This window comes from Engraulis encrasicolus, chromosome 15, assembly GCF_034702125.1.
Source record: "Engraulis encrasicolus isolate BLACKSEA-1 chromosome 15, IST_EnEncr_1.0, whole genome shotgun sequence".
NCBI lineage: Eukaryota > Metazoa > Chordata > Actinopteri > Clupeiformes > Engraulidae > Engraulis > Engraulis encrasicolus.
In genome coordinates, this window is record NC_085871.1 from 40,160,899 (window position 1) to 40,175,898 (window position 15,000).

Genomic DNA, 15,000 nt, shown 5'->3' on the forward strand with positions numbered 1-15,000 from the left:
ATACTAGAGTGTATACAGTGGCATATAGTATAGTAGAGCAGCTGAGGAAAGACCCTTGCTCTCATCACTTACATACACAATAACACACAGGCAGTCATGCAGGCACGCAGGCACACAGGCACGCAGGCACACACACACGCACAGAGGCACACACGCAGGCAAACAGGCAGGCAGGTAGGCACACAGGCACGCACGCACACACACACACGCACGCATGCGAGCACGTATGCACACAGCTGAGTATGGAACCTTACCCTCATCTTGGCACAGGCATCCTGCGTTGACTCTGTTCCCCGTAGCTCCTTCACCAGCATGGAACCCAGGTACTGCAGGGAGAAAAACAAGTCATCAGATTAATTACACTACATTGCATTACACTACATTACATTAAATTGCACTACATTACACTACATTACATGGGGATGGTGGTAGAGGAGCCGTTCGGCAACCCAAAGGTTGCAGGTTCAAGCCCCGCTCTGCTTGACCCCATCGTTGTGTCCTTGAGCAAGATACTTAGGCAGGGTGGTACCCTGTGTGGCAGGGTGAATGGGTGAATGTGAGGCATACAATGTAAAGCGCTTTGAGTGCTCGAACTGTATTTTGGGGACCCCCTCGAAAACGAGATATCCTATCTCAAGGGGCTATCCCCCTAAACAAATAAATTTAAATTTTATACTACATACAAAATGTTGTCCATTTGCCTATTGACTCTGCCCTGATGAAGGCCACACCTTGACCTTGACCTTTTTTTTTTACTTTTTAACTTTTCTACTATGATTTAGCCATTTAATAAAGCTATTTTAACTTTTTTGGGAAGAGTGCTTGGATACTTCAACTTTTTTGCTTGCAATTTTTGACCAAAGAGCACCTTCGGACTACCAACTAAAAACGCTGTAGCCCTCCAAACTTTATTGTTAGTAGTCCATTTGCCGTTTACATTACACATTACACTTAGCGGACACTTTTTATCCAAATAAACTAACAGTTATTTAGCTACTGGGTATTGGTTACAGGCCTTGGAGCAATATGAAGGAGTGGATTCGAAACTGCAACCCTCTAAAATCTGATCTAAAGCGCATCTCCTTAACCAGAAGGGCACAGCTACCCCGAGATACACAGGTATCGGTTCCTTGGCCAATGCAGTATTTGTTATTCCAGCCATGGTTCGAAATAGAATATTTACTTACATACCATGATGAAACATTGTCTAAGATTACATGTTCTTTACATAAATACTACAACACATCACAAAATCTATTTTTCACAGGCTTATTGAGTGTGAAAATGAACATGGTGAAATGTATTTACCATGACACCTAGAGGAGGTGAAGCACATGACGGTAAGGGAGTATATGAATAAGACATAAGCTCGTCTTCACACACCCTAAGGCGTGCATACTGCATTGATCAAGTGTAAGGTGGTGAGGCTGAGAGCGTAGCGCATAAATAATTTTATCCAATTACAAAGCGACATACAGTGATCTAGATACAAACTAGATTATACAGTATAAAACATGGTTACAGTTCCTGGAGCAATGTGGTGTTTGCAGGGGCGGAGCAGGGGGGGGCATAGGGGCCAGGAACCCCCGGCCTCACCACTTGGGGGGGCCCCCTGCCAGTGGCTTTTGATTGCCAAACATCTTGTAGGGGCCCCATTTTATGATATTTTGTGGGCCCAACGCCTCTGACACATCTCCCGCCCCCCCTGTCCCAATACCAGTGCTCTGCCCCTGGCTGTTTGCACTTCAATAATAGATAAAAGTAGAATAATGACTTTACATGGTAAATCCTTGTATCGCTCCTAAGATTGATTTCTGTAGATTAGTAGACTAACACCTGAAGTACAGCAACACATTCTGAGAAGACTCAGGAGTTAAAGTGATACTGTCCCATTTTTGGAAATAGGCTCATATTACACCTCCCCTTGAGTTAAATAATTGAGTTATACCTTTCTCTTGTACCGTTCTCTGAGTATGGCAGTGCAAATTTTACCTCCATGCTAGCAGTTAACATTGAGTCCTATGAGACCAGCTGGCGGTTAACCGGTCTCATAGGACTCAATATTAACTGCTAGCTTGGAGGTAAAATTTGCACTGCCGTACCCAGAGAACGGTTGAAAGTATAGGAGAACGGTAAAAGCCTATTATTTAACTCTAGGGGAGGTGTAAAATAAGCTTATTTCCAAAAATGGGACAGTATCACTTTAAGGAATGCATTCGTCTCGTCAAATCAAGTCTTGCACGCATCTTGCACCTTTTCTCTCCCACCACAACAAGTCCTCAGTGTAAATACGCTACGACAGCTCAGAGACTTGGAAACAGGAGGATGAGGGACTTCATGAATAAGACACATGCTCTTCACACCCTAAGGCATTCACACTGGATTGATGATATGAAGAGAAAGGTGTTGAGAGCAGTGTGTAAATTATGAAAATGTGTGTGCGTGGGGGGAGGTGTGTGTCTGTGTGTGTCTGTGTGTGCATGCGTGTTTGCGGTCATGTCAGTATTATAGGATGTTTAAATGTACAGTATACATGTTTTTGTGTGTTGTGTGTGTGCACACGTGTGTCTGGCTGTTTGCAAAGGTCAATGTGTGTGTGCATGTCAATATCACAGTATTATTATGGTTATGTGTTTGTGTTGTGTGCATTTGTGTGTGTGTGTGTGTGTGTGTGTGTGTGTGTGTGTGTGTGTGTGTGTGTGTGTGTGTGTGTGTGTGTGTGTGTGTGTGTGTGTGTGTGTGTGTGTGTGTGTGTGTGTGTGTGTGTGTGTGTGTGTGTGTGTTGTGTGTGTGTGTGTGTGTGTGTGTGTGTGTGTGTGTGTGTGTGTGTGTGTGTGTGTGTGTGTGTGTGTGTGTGTGTGTGTGTGTGTGTGTGTGTGTGTGTGTGTGTGTGTGTGTGTGTGTGCACGCGTGTCAGCAATCTCTTCCACAGCTTGTATATGGGCTATTTTGATTGATGGATGGCCTGTCCAGGGCAGTGTCACAGGTGGGTGATGGCCTCTGAGACGACATCATCATGTTGTCATGGACACACACACACACACATGCATCATTTCCTGTCCTGGCCTCCAGCCCAACTCTGTGTGTGTGTGTGCTTGCGTGCGTGTGTGTGCGTGTGCACGTGCTAGTGTCAATCTCTGTATGTGTTTGTGATTATCGTTATGTGCCTACTGCATGTGGGTGCCAAGTCAGATGATGGGATAGAGAGGAAGGTCATTTTGCACAGGCTGCTGTGTGTGTCTGCCACTGTGTGTGTGTGCCTGTGTGTGTGTGTGTGTGTGTGTGTGTGTGTGTGTGTGTGTGTGTGTGTGTGTGTGTGTGTGTGTGTTTTTTTGTGTGTGTGTGTGTGTGTATGTGTGTGTGTGCGCTTATGTGTGTGTATGTGGTGTCGGCCACTGTGTATGTCTGCCACTGTGTCTGTGTGTGCGTGTGTCTGCCACTGTGTGTGTGTATGTGTGTTTGTGCGTGCGTGCCTGCATGTGCGTGCGTGCGTGCTTGCCTGCATGTGCGTGCGTGCGTGCGTGCATGCCTGCTTTTGTGAGCGAGCCTGTGTGTGTGTGTGTGTGTGTGTGTGTGTGTGTGTGTGTGTGTGTGTGTGTGTGTGTGTGTGTGTGTGTGTGTGTGTGTGTGTGTGTGTGTGTGTGTGTGTGTGTGTGTGTGAGTGAGTGAACAAGGACATTAGTTAGTTTTAGTGCTGAGGTGTCACCTGGCGGTGGCCTGATTTAATGAAGAACGTGTTTATGGGGACATTACAGCACTCCCGCGGGTGGCATGGTGTGTGTGTGTGTGTGTGTGTGTGTGTGTGTGTGTGTGTGTGTGTGTGTGTGTGTGTGTGTGTGTGTGTGTGTGTGTGTGGGTGTGTGTGTGTGCGTGTGCGTGTGCGTGTGCGTGTGCGTGTGCGTGTGCGTGTGCGAGTTTGTGTGTGCATGTGTGTAGGCTACTGTGCATGATGTCATAGTGAGGTTACAGTGTGGGTCAAGGTGTGTGTGTGTATTTCCTTTGAGTGTGTGTATTCCCTTTGTGTGTGTGTCTTTCCTCTGTGTATGTGTTTGGCAGATAAACAGTGTGGCGTCACACACACTGGAATAGACACAACACCTTTCTGACTTCCATTTTTGTCCATCTCCTTGCTCTCCTCTCCCACTATACAATCTGTCTTTCATTCCCTGTTTCTATCGTTTCAGTCCCATCTGTCCTCCATTTCTCTCCTTCCTCCCCTCTCCTCCCCCAGTCATCATTGACAGTACATTTTGAAGTGCTATTTTAACACTTAGGTGCTGTTTCCACATAGCCGGATATTTTTAAACGTGGATATTTTTTTTTACTCCTGTTCAGGCGGAAACGCAAAATGTGGATACAAATAAAAACTAATAGGTGCGTTTTAGCCCCTTAAAAGGGATATTTTTAAAGACAGGTTTTCAATATGTGGATTTTAAAACTCTGCTACATGGAAACGGAAGACCAAAACCAATGCGTTTTCAAAAAAAATCTGGATACGTGGAAACAGCACCTTAACCCATTGATGCCTGATGTTGCGTTGCGCAACATTGGCCCTGGCGCCTGGAGCTGCATTACACGACATTCAGGCACATGAGATTTAAGACAACTCTATTAAAAATCTCTGTTTGAGATGAATGAACACATTCTAATGAAAGATGAGGGTCTTAACGTTCAAATGCAGCTTAGTGCATATTTTTATGTGCTTCAGAAGCTGAGATATTTAGGTTTTTATAGGCTGAGGGCAGCTTTTCTTAAAAAGGGCTCAGGCATTCAGCACCCTTTTTTGCAGGTGCCTTAGGCATCAATGGGTTAAGCTGCGTGTACACCAGAAAGGACCTACGCTACCTGAGAAGCCGAGGTCGCTGATGACGTTTCGCCATGAACAGAGGCGCATCTTGTGACCAGGCAAGGCAGGCAGCCGCTAGGGGCCCCCAAGCCCCTAGATAGTGGATAACAGCCCACACTTTACCACAGTAGTGGCGATTTTTGCATTTTCGCTTGAGGCTCCAACTGATCCTAGAATCGCCTCTGGCCATGAATTCGCTTTATTCACTCTGTACGTGACAATACAGTAACATTTTAATTTTGATTTTGCAATCACATGACGCTCTGGCTCGTCAGCCTGGAACATTTGGACACAAATTACACACCTTCATCGTAGACTCACGTCACACACACGCACACACACAAACGCACACGCACACACACTGTGGTCCATAATGAACTTAAAAGATTAATGAAATCGCAAAAAGCCCTCTGTATTAGATTGGAACCTCGAGGCGAAACCATTGACGTCTGTGTGAGAGAGCATTGAGAAGCATTAAATGCTGTAATAACAAAAGAACTGGAGTGTGTGCGTGTGTGTGTATGTGTGCGTGTGTGTGTGTGTGTGTGTGTGTGTGTGTGCGTGTGTGTGTATGTGTGCGTGTGTGTGTGCGCACACGCCTGTGGGTGTGTGCGTGTGTATGCATGTGTGTGTGTGTGTCTAACAAAAGGACTCGCAGCATGAGTGATCCTGCAAGAGAAAAGAGCAGAGCAGAATGCGTCATCCAAGTCTACAGGCAGGGCCGCTGACAGCTTTCGCTGGGCCCAGGGCAAAACCATCTGAGAGCCCCCCACCAAATAAATGCAATGTAATGGGGACCAAATTCTGGGCCCCCTTTCTCCCTGGCCCCATGACAACATACCCGCTTGTCCCCCCCCTGTCGGTGGGCCTGTCTACATTGCGTAATTGTCACTGGAGCCTTTGTATAAGGCACTGAGGCAACAGGCCATCGAATTGGCTGTCCCCCTCTTACGCTACGGACACATAATAGGTGAAATGAGCGAAGAGAGGCGAAATTCAGTGTTCCATTCTGACAGCTCAACCGTCATCAGGTCGTTGTGTCAAATCAAATGAAATAAAAAAGTTATTTTGTTGATTTGATTGGCTGCCGTAGGCGAAAATCGCTCCTCATTTGCATGATATGAAACTTGGTCGATTAACTTTGCTTCGCTTGGCTCCTGTTCGCTTGCATTCGCCTCCCTCATACGAATGAATGGCGAAGTTCGCTTCGCTTGGCCAAATTCCTGTTTATGTGTCCCTGGCGTTAAGGTGCATTCATACGCCATGTTTGGTCAATGACGTACGTTCTAACCGCCAATAACTTTTGTACCGCAATTCATCTTTCATTTTATCTAGCGTTTTTTAGTTCAAGTTCAGTCCCTTGCAGCGTGCGTCATTGTCATATGCGAAGCGAGGTGTGTAGCTTAGAGAACCGGTGCACGCATTTTCATCGTGGAATGTAGGGTTTTGTAGCAAGTGTTTGTCTGTGGTAGCCTGGTTCCTACCAGACCTCTGTGTGTGTGTGTGTGTGTGTAGCTCTGGAGCCCTCAGGCGGTGCTCAACACACACACACAGGTCTAGGAACGTGTAGCAGGATTCCATTTCTCCAGTCAAAAAAATAATCAGAGCATTTATTGCTTCAATATCAATGACAGCTCACATTGAGGAGTCAGATTACATAATTATATACTACTATATTGACGCTTTAGAGATCAACAGAAAACATTTTTTGATGGAATTTGTTGATATTGAAGTAACAAATGCTCCGATTATTTTTTTGACAGGATAAATTAAATCCTGCTACCGTACATGCTCCCAGGTAGGGCAAGAGCCAGGCAACGTCAGTGGTGCTCTGTGGACTTAAAGGACCAGTTTGGTCAATTTCAACATGCAGTTGTAATGCTCACACTACCTTGTAGGCCTTGAGCCAGGACCCAAAAATTGACCTCTCGCAATCGAACGGGTGGGCAAGTTCTAATCTATTTTTTTGACTTCTTGGACATCTCAAGTAAACAGTTTGGCATGATAACCATTGCAAACAGGTAGCTTTTTGGTAGTTATCATGTGTTGAAATGGTGAACCAGTAAAATGGAAATGTGAAAATCGGTATTGTGGTTCTTTGCTATTATGTAGTTAATTGACCACACAGGGTGCTTGAATTACCTCAGGGATGCTTCCCCTTCTATTAAGACCCTACAGGGGTTGTTAGAGCACACTAATAGGCCTAATAGAATCACCTCAGCAATATGTGAATGACAAAATGTGATAAAAAGTACAACATATGAAATCCGTTTTTATTTTATTTTTTAATTTTTACTTTTTTACTTTTCCCCCAACAGCAAAGCAACACCAAAACATAATGAATTAACACATACTAACATGTGACAACCATATACTGTACATTAATATGGCATGATAACCATTGCAAAGAGGTAGTTAGTGAAAGATCATGCGTTGAAATGGTGGACCAGTAAAACGGAAATGTGAAAACTGTATCGTTGTTCTTTGTTATTATGCAGTTTGTTGACCACACAGGGTGCTTACATTTCCTCAGGAACGCTTTCCCTTCAATCAAGACCCTAAAACGGTTGTTAGACCATACCAATAGACCTAATAGAATCACCTAAGCAATATGTGAATGACAAAATGTGATAAAAATGACAACATATGAAATCTTTTTTTTTTTAAATTAAACTTGTCCTGCAACAGCAAGAATAACATGAACAAACAACATGAACAAATACACATTAACCATATTAAAATAAACTAAAGAGCATTATTTCAGTCAAGATCTGACTCAGTACAGTAAGCATCTGGAAATATGTCACCATGATTATCCTCTTCATGCTGATATACGCATGTCTGAAGTTTTTAGAGGGTTGTGCATTTTGAGCTACTTCTCAGACATTGGCAATCCGGCAGTTTACATTGATGGCTGCACTTGCAAGACATCAGTTGTAGCACTGCCTCAGGGGCTGGAGATTGCCGCATCCATAGTGAGCTGGTCATTTTCATAGTTGGCCCAGCCATGGTCAAGTGGGCTTGGGATTTGTGGATGCTGCTGAAGACTTGCTCTCAAGATGCCAGCCTGATAGTTGGCAAACATAGCATGCATGAGGAGGCAGTCCTGACATGGTGGAAGTTGGCTTGATTCACACTCTCCATGCTGAGTGCAGAAAAGCTGGTAGCGGGTTGTATTTATGTTCTACGTATTTGTTGATGTTATGTTGAGTTGGCACCTAAATGCTTCATGAATACATCCATGGACAGCTCCAAGTCCTGCCCCAGCTTATGAAAAACTGCTTGAAAGAGCTCTGATCTCATCGTGAGCTTTAAGGCTCTGAGCTTTCCACGGCCTGCACTGTCCTTTTGTGTTTTTATGATTATTTTTTGTATTTACTTTACATTATTTTTCTATTGTAGCCCTAGCCTCTTCCCCCTTACATTAGAAAATGTGTATTTAATGTTAAGATATTCCCTATCAAATAACCTGGTGGCTCGGTAGTACTCGCACTGGGTACAAAGTAGTTCAAGAAAACTGTCATGTAGTGTACCCCGGTTGTCATGTGGTGCATGTTGTGTCTTAATCGGTTACATAAGACTTCCTGCATTGTTAGCAATGTTGTTATAATGTAGTTGAGCGTTTTCAGCCAAGAGTGAATTGGCCTGTCGACAGGGCCATTTGCAGTAGGAGGCTATCAGAGGTGGAAAGAATACTAAAAAATGTAAATAAGTAAAAATTGTAAAATACCATTACTTGATTCAAATTCTACTCAAAGTAGAAGTAAAATTACCTCTTTAAAAAACTACTTGTGTAAAGCCTAAAAAAATACAAAAAAAATGTCATTTGAGTAAAAGTAAATAGCACCCTTCGTGACCTCTGTCTATCTCTACACAAGTCATCTTCCAATAACCTGGCGATCGTGACAACAAAATTCTGTGTGCCCTGGTGTGGCAAAGTTGCAGGCCTAGGGTCAGCTCATTGATACAATAGCCCATTACTCTGAATTTAGGGGTCTGGATTTCATTGTGTTTGGGTCAGGGACCTTCAATTTCAAAGGCTGGGAAGCCTACCAAAGGAAATAGTCTGGTGGATTTCATTTAATTCCCTGTTGTGAGATTACATTCATGAATAAGTTTTGTTAATAAATAATAAGTCTGGTATATCTTCTAAAAAAAACTGTTTTCAGGCTGCGTTGCTACTCCCTCAGATCTAGGCCCTAGTGTGTGCTCTACTATTCTCAGCCAGTCGCTTGCAACTCCATTGTGTACCCTCTGTGGGCTGTCGAACTAATGGTATGGGGCCGGCGGGCCCTAAATAGTAATCCAATAGATTAGTCCAAAATAGATAATTTATGGTAAATGGTAATAACACACAATTCCCCTTAATGTCTGACAGATTTTCCCCTTTATTTCAATTTTGCCTTCCTCAGTACTCAAGGTAGATGTAAGTAAAATACTGTACTTACAAATTGTAATTTGAGTAAAAAATAAAATCACCCATTTTAATAACTACTTTGGAAACTACAAATTACACATGTATGAGGTACAGGTAAAGTACACAAGTATGAGGTGGCCCCTTGTCAGTATATCAGGAATATACACATCACCACTAAAAGTGTATAGGCCTTTTCCTCACACGTGTTATGTTTAAGCATGCATAAGAAAAGTTATTGTATAAACTTGAATTGATGTCTATCCCTGATATTGTCTAAAGGGTGCCTCATACTTAAGTACTACTTATTACTACTTAACCCCTTAGGGCAGCACTATGGCTCTCTGTAATGTCATAGCAATGTTGTTATGATGTAGTTAAGTTCAGGAAGTGAATAGGGTCGCCGGCGACCCCAGCTGCAGTAAGAGTGTTTTTGGGAAACGATATTATAAGAGTTACCAGCAGGGACAGCCAGATGAAGGTAGATATTTGAGCAGAAGGAGACAAATGCAAGCAGATAAAGCTCATAGAGTCAACTCCATCTGTCAGGCACAGACACACAGCCACTGCCACACCAACACGCATGCACATTATGTGTTTTCTCTGGGTCATGTGTGGAATGATCAAAATTTGAGAATAGCATAACATATGAATCTAGAAACCACTACTTATTTTCACATAGTAAATGTACTTTCATTACCAGACACTGAAGCAGTAACTGTACGAGAATGCAACTCTTCAATTTTTTGATTGTTAATAATGGTGAAACATGTAATCTGTTATTCCCTGTTACTGGCCTGCTCTCTGGACTCTTCATAAGGTATGTTGCTTTGAAGGTGGGGTGATCCCTCACCCCCACTACTTTCAGTGCAGAGCGGGTCAGTCTGTTGATTTGGGACTTTACTTTTATGGTTAAATTCCCAAACCTAAGTGATTGTATCATAGGCATGCACAGAAATAGGAACGGACTTGGTGGTGCTAAAGCACCTGCCCCTTCGCAGTATTGGACAAAAAAATGCCCTTTTTGAAAGTTCCCTTTTTATTTTGTCACAATGTGTTCCATATTGGCATGATCATCTACGGTAGAAATTATTGAGATCAAAAGCATGTGACAATTCCCCCTGATAGTTTATAATACAAGGGTGGGGAATCTAACTTATGTCTCAAGGGCAGTTTACGGCCCCTGATGTAATTTTAATCTTATGCAGTTTAAAATGGAATTTGACATGCTTTGTAAAGAACTCTTAGAAATTTAATTTGCAATACACTTAAGTTGTTTTCAGGGGACCTAGTGGAGGTGGGGTCTGTTGTGAAGGTGCCCACCTTCAATATAGGCCTAAACTGCAGGGGCAAATCCTGATATGTGTTCATAGTGCAGCCTTTTGTAAAATTTGAAGTGGCCCTCGAATGAAAACGACTCCCCACTCCTGCTCTAACCTAGCAAGGCAACTGGACGTTCCACACGCCCCCTGCTCCCACCTTGAGCACCTGCCCCCAAAAATGTCTGTGCATGCCACTGGATTGTATAGTGTAGTACAGTCTCAACAACAGCATGGTACAAAAAGTGACTTTATCCTCTCCAAACACCCTTAGTTGATGTAAAAAGTGTAGTCTCTGCTTCATCAAATAGGTCTTTGTCTACATATCAAATTCGAGCGTGTCTGTAAATTAGTTCACATTTAAGTACATTACACTTTGTTTGGATAATGAAACAACTATTAAGGAAACTTGTAATACAAAACCCACCTGTATTGTAATGTACTGGGAAAATTGTGTGGTGAGGCATAGAAGATTTTTTTTTTTTTACCCAATCTACCGGTATTTTCACTCTTGAGAAATAAACCCTCATTTTTAAATGAAAAGTCAGTGAAAATGGGGGCCTGAACTAAATTAAGTGGGAAATCTGTGTAATGTGCCCTTTAAACTATCCAAGAATTTTGTACAACATCTTTCCCTATAAATATATTTATCTCAAAGTCATTTTTATGTTCAATTTATCAAGATATTAGCAAATTAGCCTAGGCGTTTTTAGTGTAAAATGGTTCAAATAAGAAATGCATGATACATATGATAAAGCTACTGTTCTGCAAAGGTTATCATACCAATTCATAAACTGGACATATATAGCAATAATAAAATACCAACAAGACTTTGCCCACCCTTTCGATTGCGATCGGTGGTCTGGCTCATGGACTACTGGACTTGTCAGTACCTGAGGTTTTTTTTCTTCTTCTTCAGCCTTTTCCAAGATCTTGGTCATTGTAATGGGGGCAGCTCTTTGTTTACATTTCATAAAAACATTTTTATTTATTCCCAAAAACATCCGAAAGGTTATACAACATCAGCAGACAACTAGCAAACAGCGGTACCTTATGGGAAAATATTTGGAGTAGGCCTATATTAATTTAAAAAAGATAAACGCTGCCCCCATTAGAATAGCTCATATCTCGGAAAGGGCTTAGCCGAAAAATGTGGCATCACCGGGTACTGACAAGTCAAGGGTAGCGTGAGCAATACAACAGCATATTGAAATTGACTGAACTGGTCCTTTAATTATTAAATGTTGGGTTTTGTAAGAGATCTACAGTATATCACGAAAGTGAATATACCCCTCACAGTTTTGCAGATTTTTGAGTATATCTTTTCATAGGAAAGCATTACAGAAATGTAACTTTGACACAATGATTAGTGACCTTTTAACAACATATTTAACCGCTTAAATGTCTTGTTCACTCAGAAAAAAACAAAATACAGCCATTAATGTTTGAACATGTACTCACAAAAGTGAGTACACCCCAGATTAAAATCCGGTAGAGAAGGGGCTATGTTGGCTCGAATCGTCTCGAAAAGAAACGAAATGAAAAGGGATGACAAGGGAGGTCATCAGTGTGCGTTTCAACCTTTCTTTGCATTGAACTTTTAAATTTTGAGTCTGCATCTGGCTTAAATAGATTGGTGTGAGATTTGAATGCAATCCTATGGAGAATATCATGATCTGCTTCAGTAGTCACAGTGCATGTTGACATGCATGTTTCTTTTAGGTGTATTTCAGATTGCCAATGTTGACAGCATTCATGCATCCCCAAACCATGTCAGTCCCACTACCATGCTTGGCTATTGAGAGGATACACTTTTTTTTGTAAAACTCACTTGTTTACCACCATACATGCTCGACACCATCTTAAGTAAATTTGTTAATCTTGGTCTCTTCAGATCACACGACATGGTTCCAGTGATCCATATCCTTGGTCTGTTCATCTCTCTTGAGACCAAGATAAACAAATTTGCTTTAGATGGTGTCAAGCATGTGTGGTGGTAAACAAGTGAGTTTTACAAAAAAGGTGTATCCTCTCATAAGCCAAGCATGGTAGTGGGACTGACATGGTTTGGGGATGCATGAATGCTGTCAACATTGGCAATCTGAAATACACCTAAAAGAAACATGCATGTCAACATGCACTGTGACTACTGAAGCAGATCATGATATTCTCCATAGGATTGCATTCAAATCTCACACTAATCTATTTAAGCCAGATGCAGACTCAATTTAAAAGTTCAATGCAAAGAAAGGTTGAAACGCACACTGATGACCTCCCTTGTTATCCCTTTTCATTTCGTTTCATTTCGAGACGATTCGAGCCAACATAGTCCCTTCTCTACCGGATTTTAATCGGGGGTGTACTCACTTTTGTGAGTACATGTTCAAACATTAATGGCTGTATTTTGTTTTTTTCTGAGTGAACAAGAAATTTAAGCGGTTAAATAAGTTGTTAAAAGGTCACTAATCATTGTGTCAAAGTTACATTTCTGTAATGCTTTCCTATGAAAAGATATACTCAAAAATCTGCAAAACTGTGAGGGGTGTATTCACTTTCGTGATATACTGTATCTCGTGCACTGTTGATTTCATGGCTATGCTGAGAATTCCAAGGCTATTCCCAGAGCGGCAAAGCGAGAAAAAGGCAATAAATTAGTGATTAGTGTAGCCTTGTAGCTTACGGCTCACACACAATGGGTACGCTTCCGATGGCCTCACGGTAGCCATCCTACTTCTGACATCATTTGTAGCGACAGGGAGTAGAGTTGCCCAGCCGGGACTCGAACTCGGATCTTCTGGGTAATAGACTGGGGCTCTGACCGCTACACCAAAGTGCCAGGCTCTTTGGCGTGACAGTGCAGTATATGGGCCCACTGGGAGGCCCATTCACTTATTGCTACAGCATCAGGGGGGATTCGAACCTGCAAACCTTAGATGGAAAGACCAACTCTCTAACCAGTAGGCCACAGCTGCCCCACCAGTAGGCCACGGCGGCCCTTTGCACCTCTTGCATCGAGGACATTTAATGTTGTTTACTGACAGACAGAAAGAATCAGCCGAGGAGGCCCACTGGGAGGCCCGTTCACTCATGATGAGGACAATAACACAAGGTGAACGGATGACAGTGTGTGTGTGTGTGTGTGTGTTTGTGTGTGTGTGTGTGTGTGTGTGTGTGTGTGTGTGTGTGTGTGTGTGTGTGTGTGTGTGTGTGTGTGTGTGTGTGTGTGTGTGTGTGTGTGTGTGTGTGTGTGAGTGTGTGTGTGTGTGTGTGTGTGTGTGTGTGGGTGTGTGGCTGTGTATGTATGTGTGTGTGTGTGTGTGTGAGGAGTGTGTGTGTGAGACAGAGAGACAGAGAGAGAGAGAGAGAGAGAGAGAGAGAGAGAGAGAGAGAGAGAGAGAGAGAGAGAGAGAGTGTGTGTGCATATGTGTATTTGTGTGAAGTATTACTTTATCTCTGTGCATATGAACAGTGTATACTGTATGTGTATGCCTGCATGTGTGCCTGTGTGCATGTCTGTTTCTCTGCGTAATGTGTTTACATGCACGATCGCGCTCGTCTGAGTGTGATGTAAGAGGACAGAGTGAGGGGGGTCAGACGGGGTCCTCGCTAATGACGTGATGCCTTCAGACATGCCTGATCAGAACTCGCACAGTGGGCGGTAATAACATTGCAGCCCTCGCATGGAGGACATTTAATGTTGTTTACTGACAGACAGAATCAGCCGAGTGGAGAGGAGAAAACAGACAGAGGAGGCAATTCTGGTTATCATTAAACCAGACCACTGTTTGTGTGTCATACATTATAATTTATAGCATCCAGAACCAAGTTCGACATTCGAGGGATTATGCATTATTGGAATACGTCCTTTTCTGTATTTTGTTTTTTTGAAAGTATTTTTAAGGGCATTTTTCAGAATCAGCAGAGCAGAGAGGAGAAAACAGACAGAAAAGTAGTTGTTAGCCTGTTAGCAACTTGGGTAGTTATCTATGCGGAAGTGCATTGCAAACAGCAAAGCAGCTAACATAGTTAACAACTGCGGTTATTGGAATATGTCCTTTTCTGTATTTTGTTTTAAAAAAATACATTTTTAAGAGCATTTTTGCCTTTATTACGATAGGACACTATGAGGTGACAGGAAGTGAATCAGCCGAGCAGAGATGAGAAAGCAAACAGAAGAGCCCATTCTGGGGTGCGTTTCTCGAAAGCATAGTTGTTTGCCAGTTAGCAACTTGGGTAGTTGTCAATGGGGAATTGTACTGCAAACAGCAAAGTTTCGAGAAATGCACCCCAAGTTATTATTAAACAGACCACTGTTTGTGTGTCATACGTTACAGCATCCAGAACCAAGTTCGACATTCGAGGGATTATTTTTATTATTTGAATGCGTCCATTTCTTATTTTAGAATTATATCTAGAGTTGT

The 15,000-nt window shown here is 42.6% G+C and overlaps 1 protein-coding gene across 2 annotated transcripts in view; it reads right to left on the reverse strand.

Annotated features, from left to right (window-relative positions):
* Nucleotides 1-15,000, reverse strand: part of anks1b (ankyrin repeat and sterile alpha motif domain containing 1B) — a 354,285-nt gene that overhangs the window by 26,860 nt on the left and 312,425 nt on the right. For both annotated transcript variants that reach the window (XM_063217502.1, XM_063217500.1), the window contains exon 20: nt 255-326. In XM_063217502.1, coding sequence (XP_063073572.1) covers nt 255-326 — 72 coding nt within the window. The remainder of the gene's footprint in view (nt 1-254; nt 327-15,000) is intronic.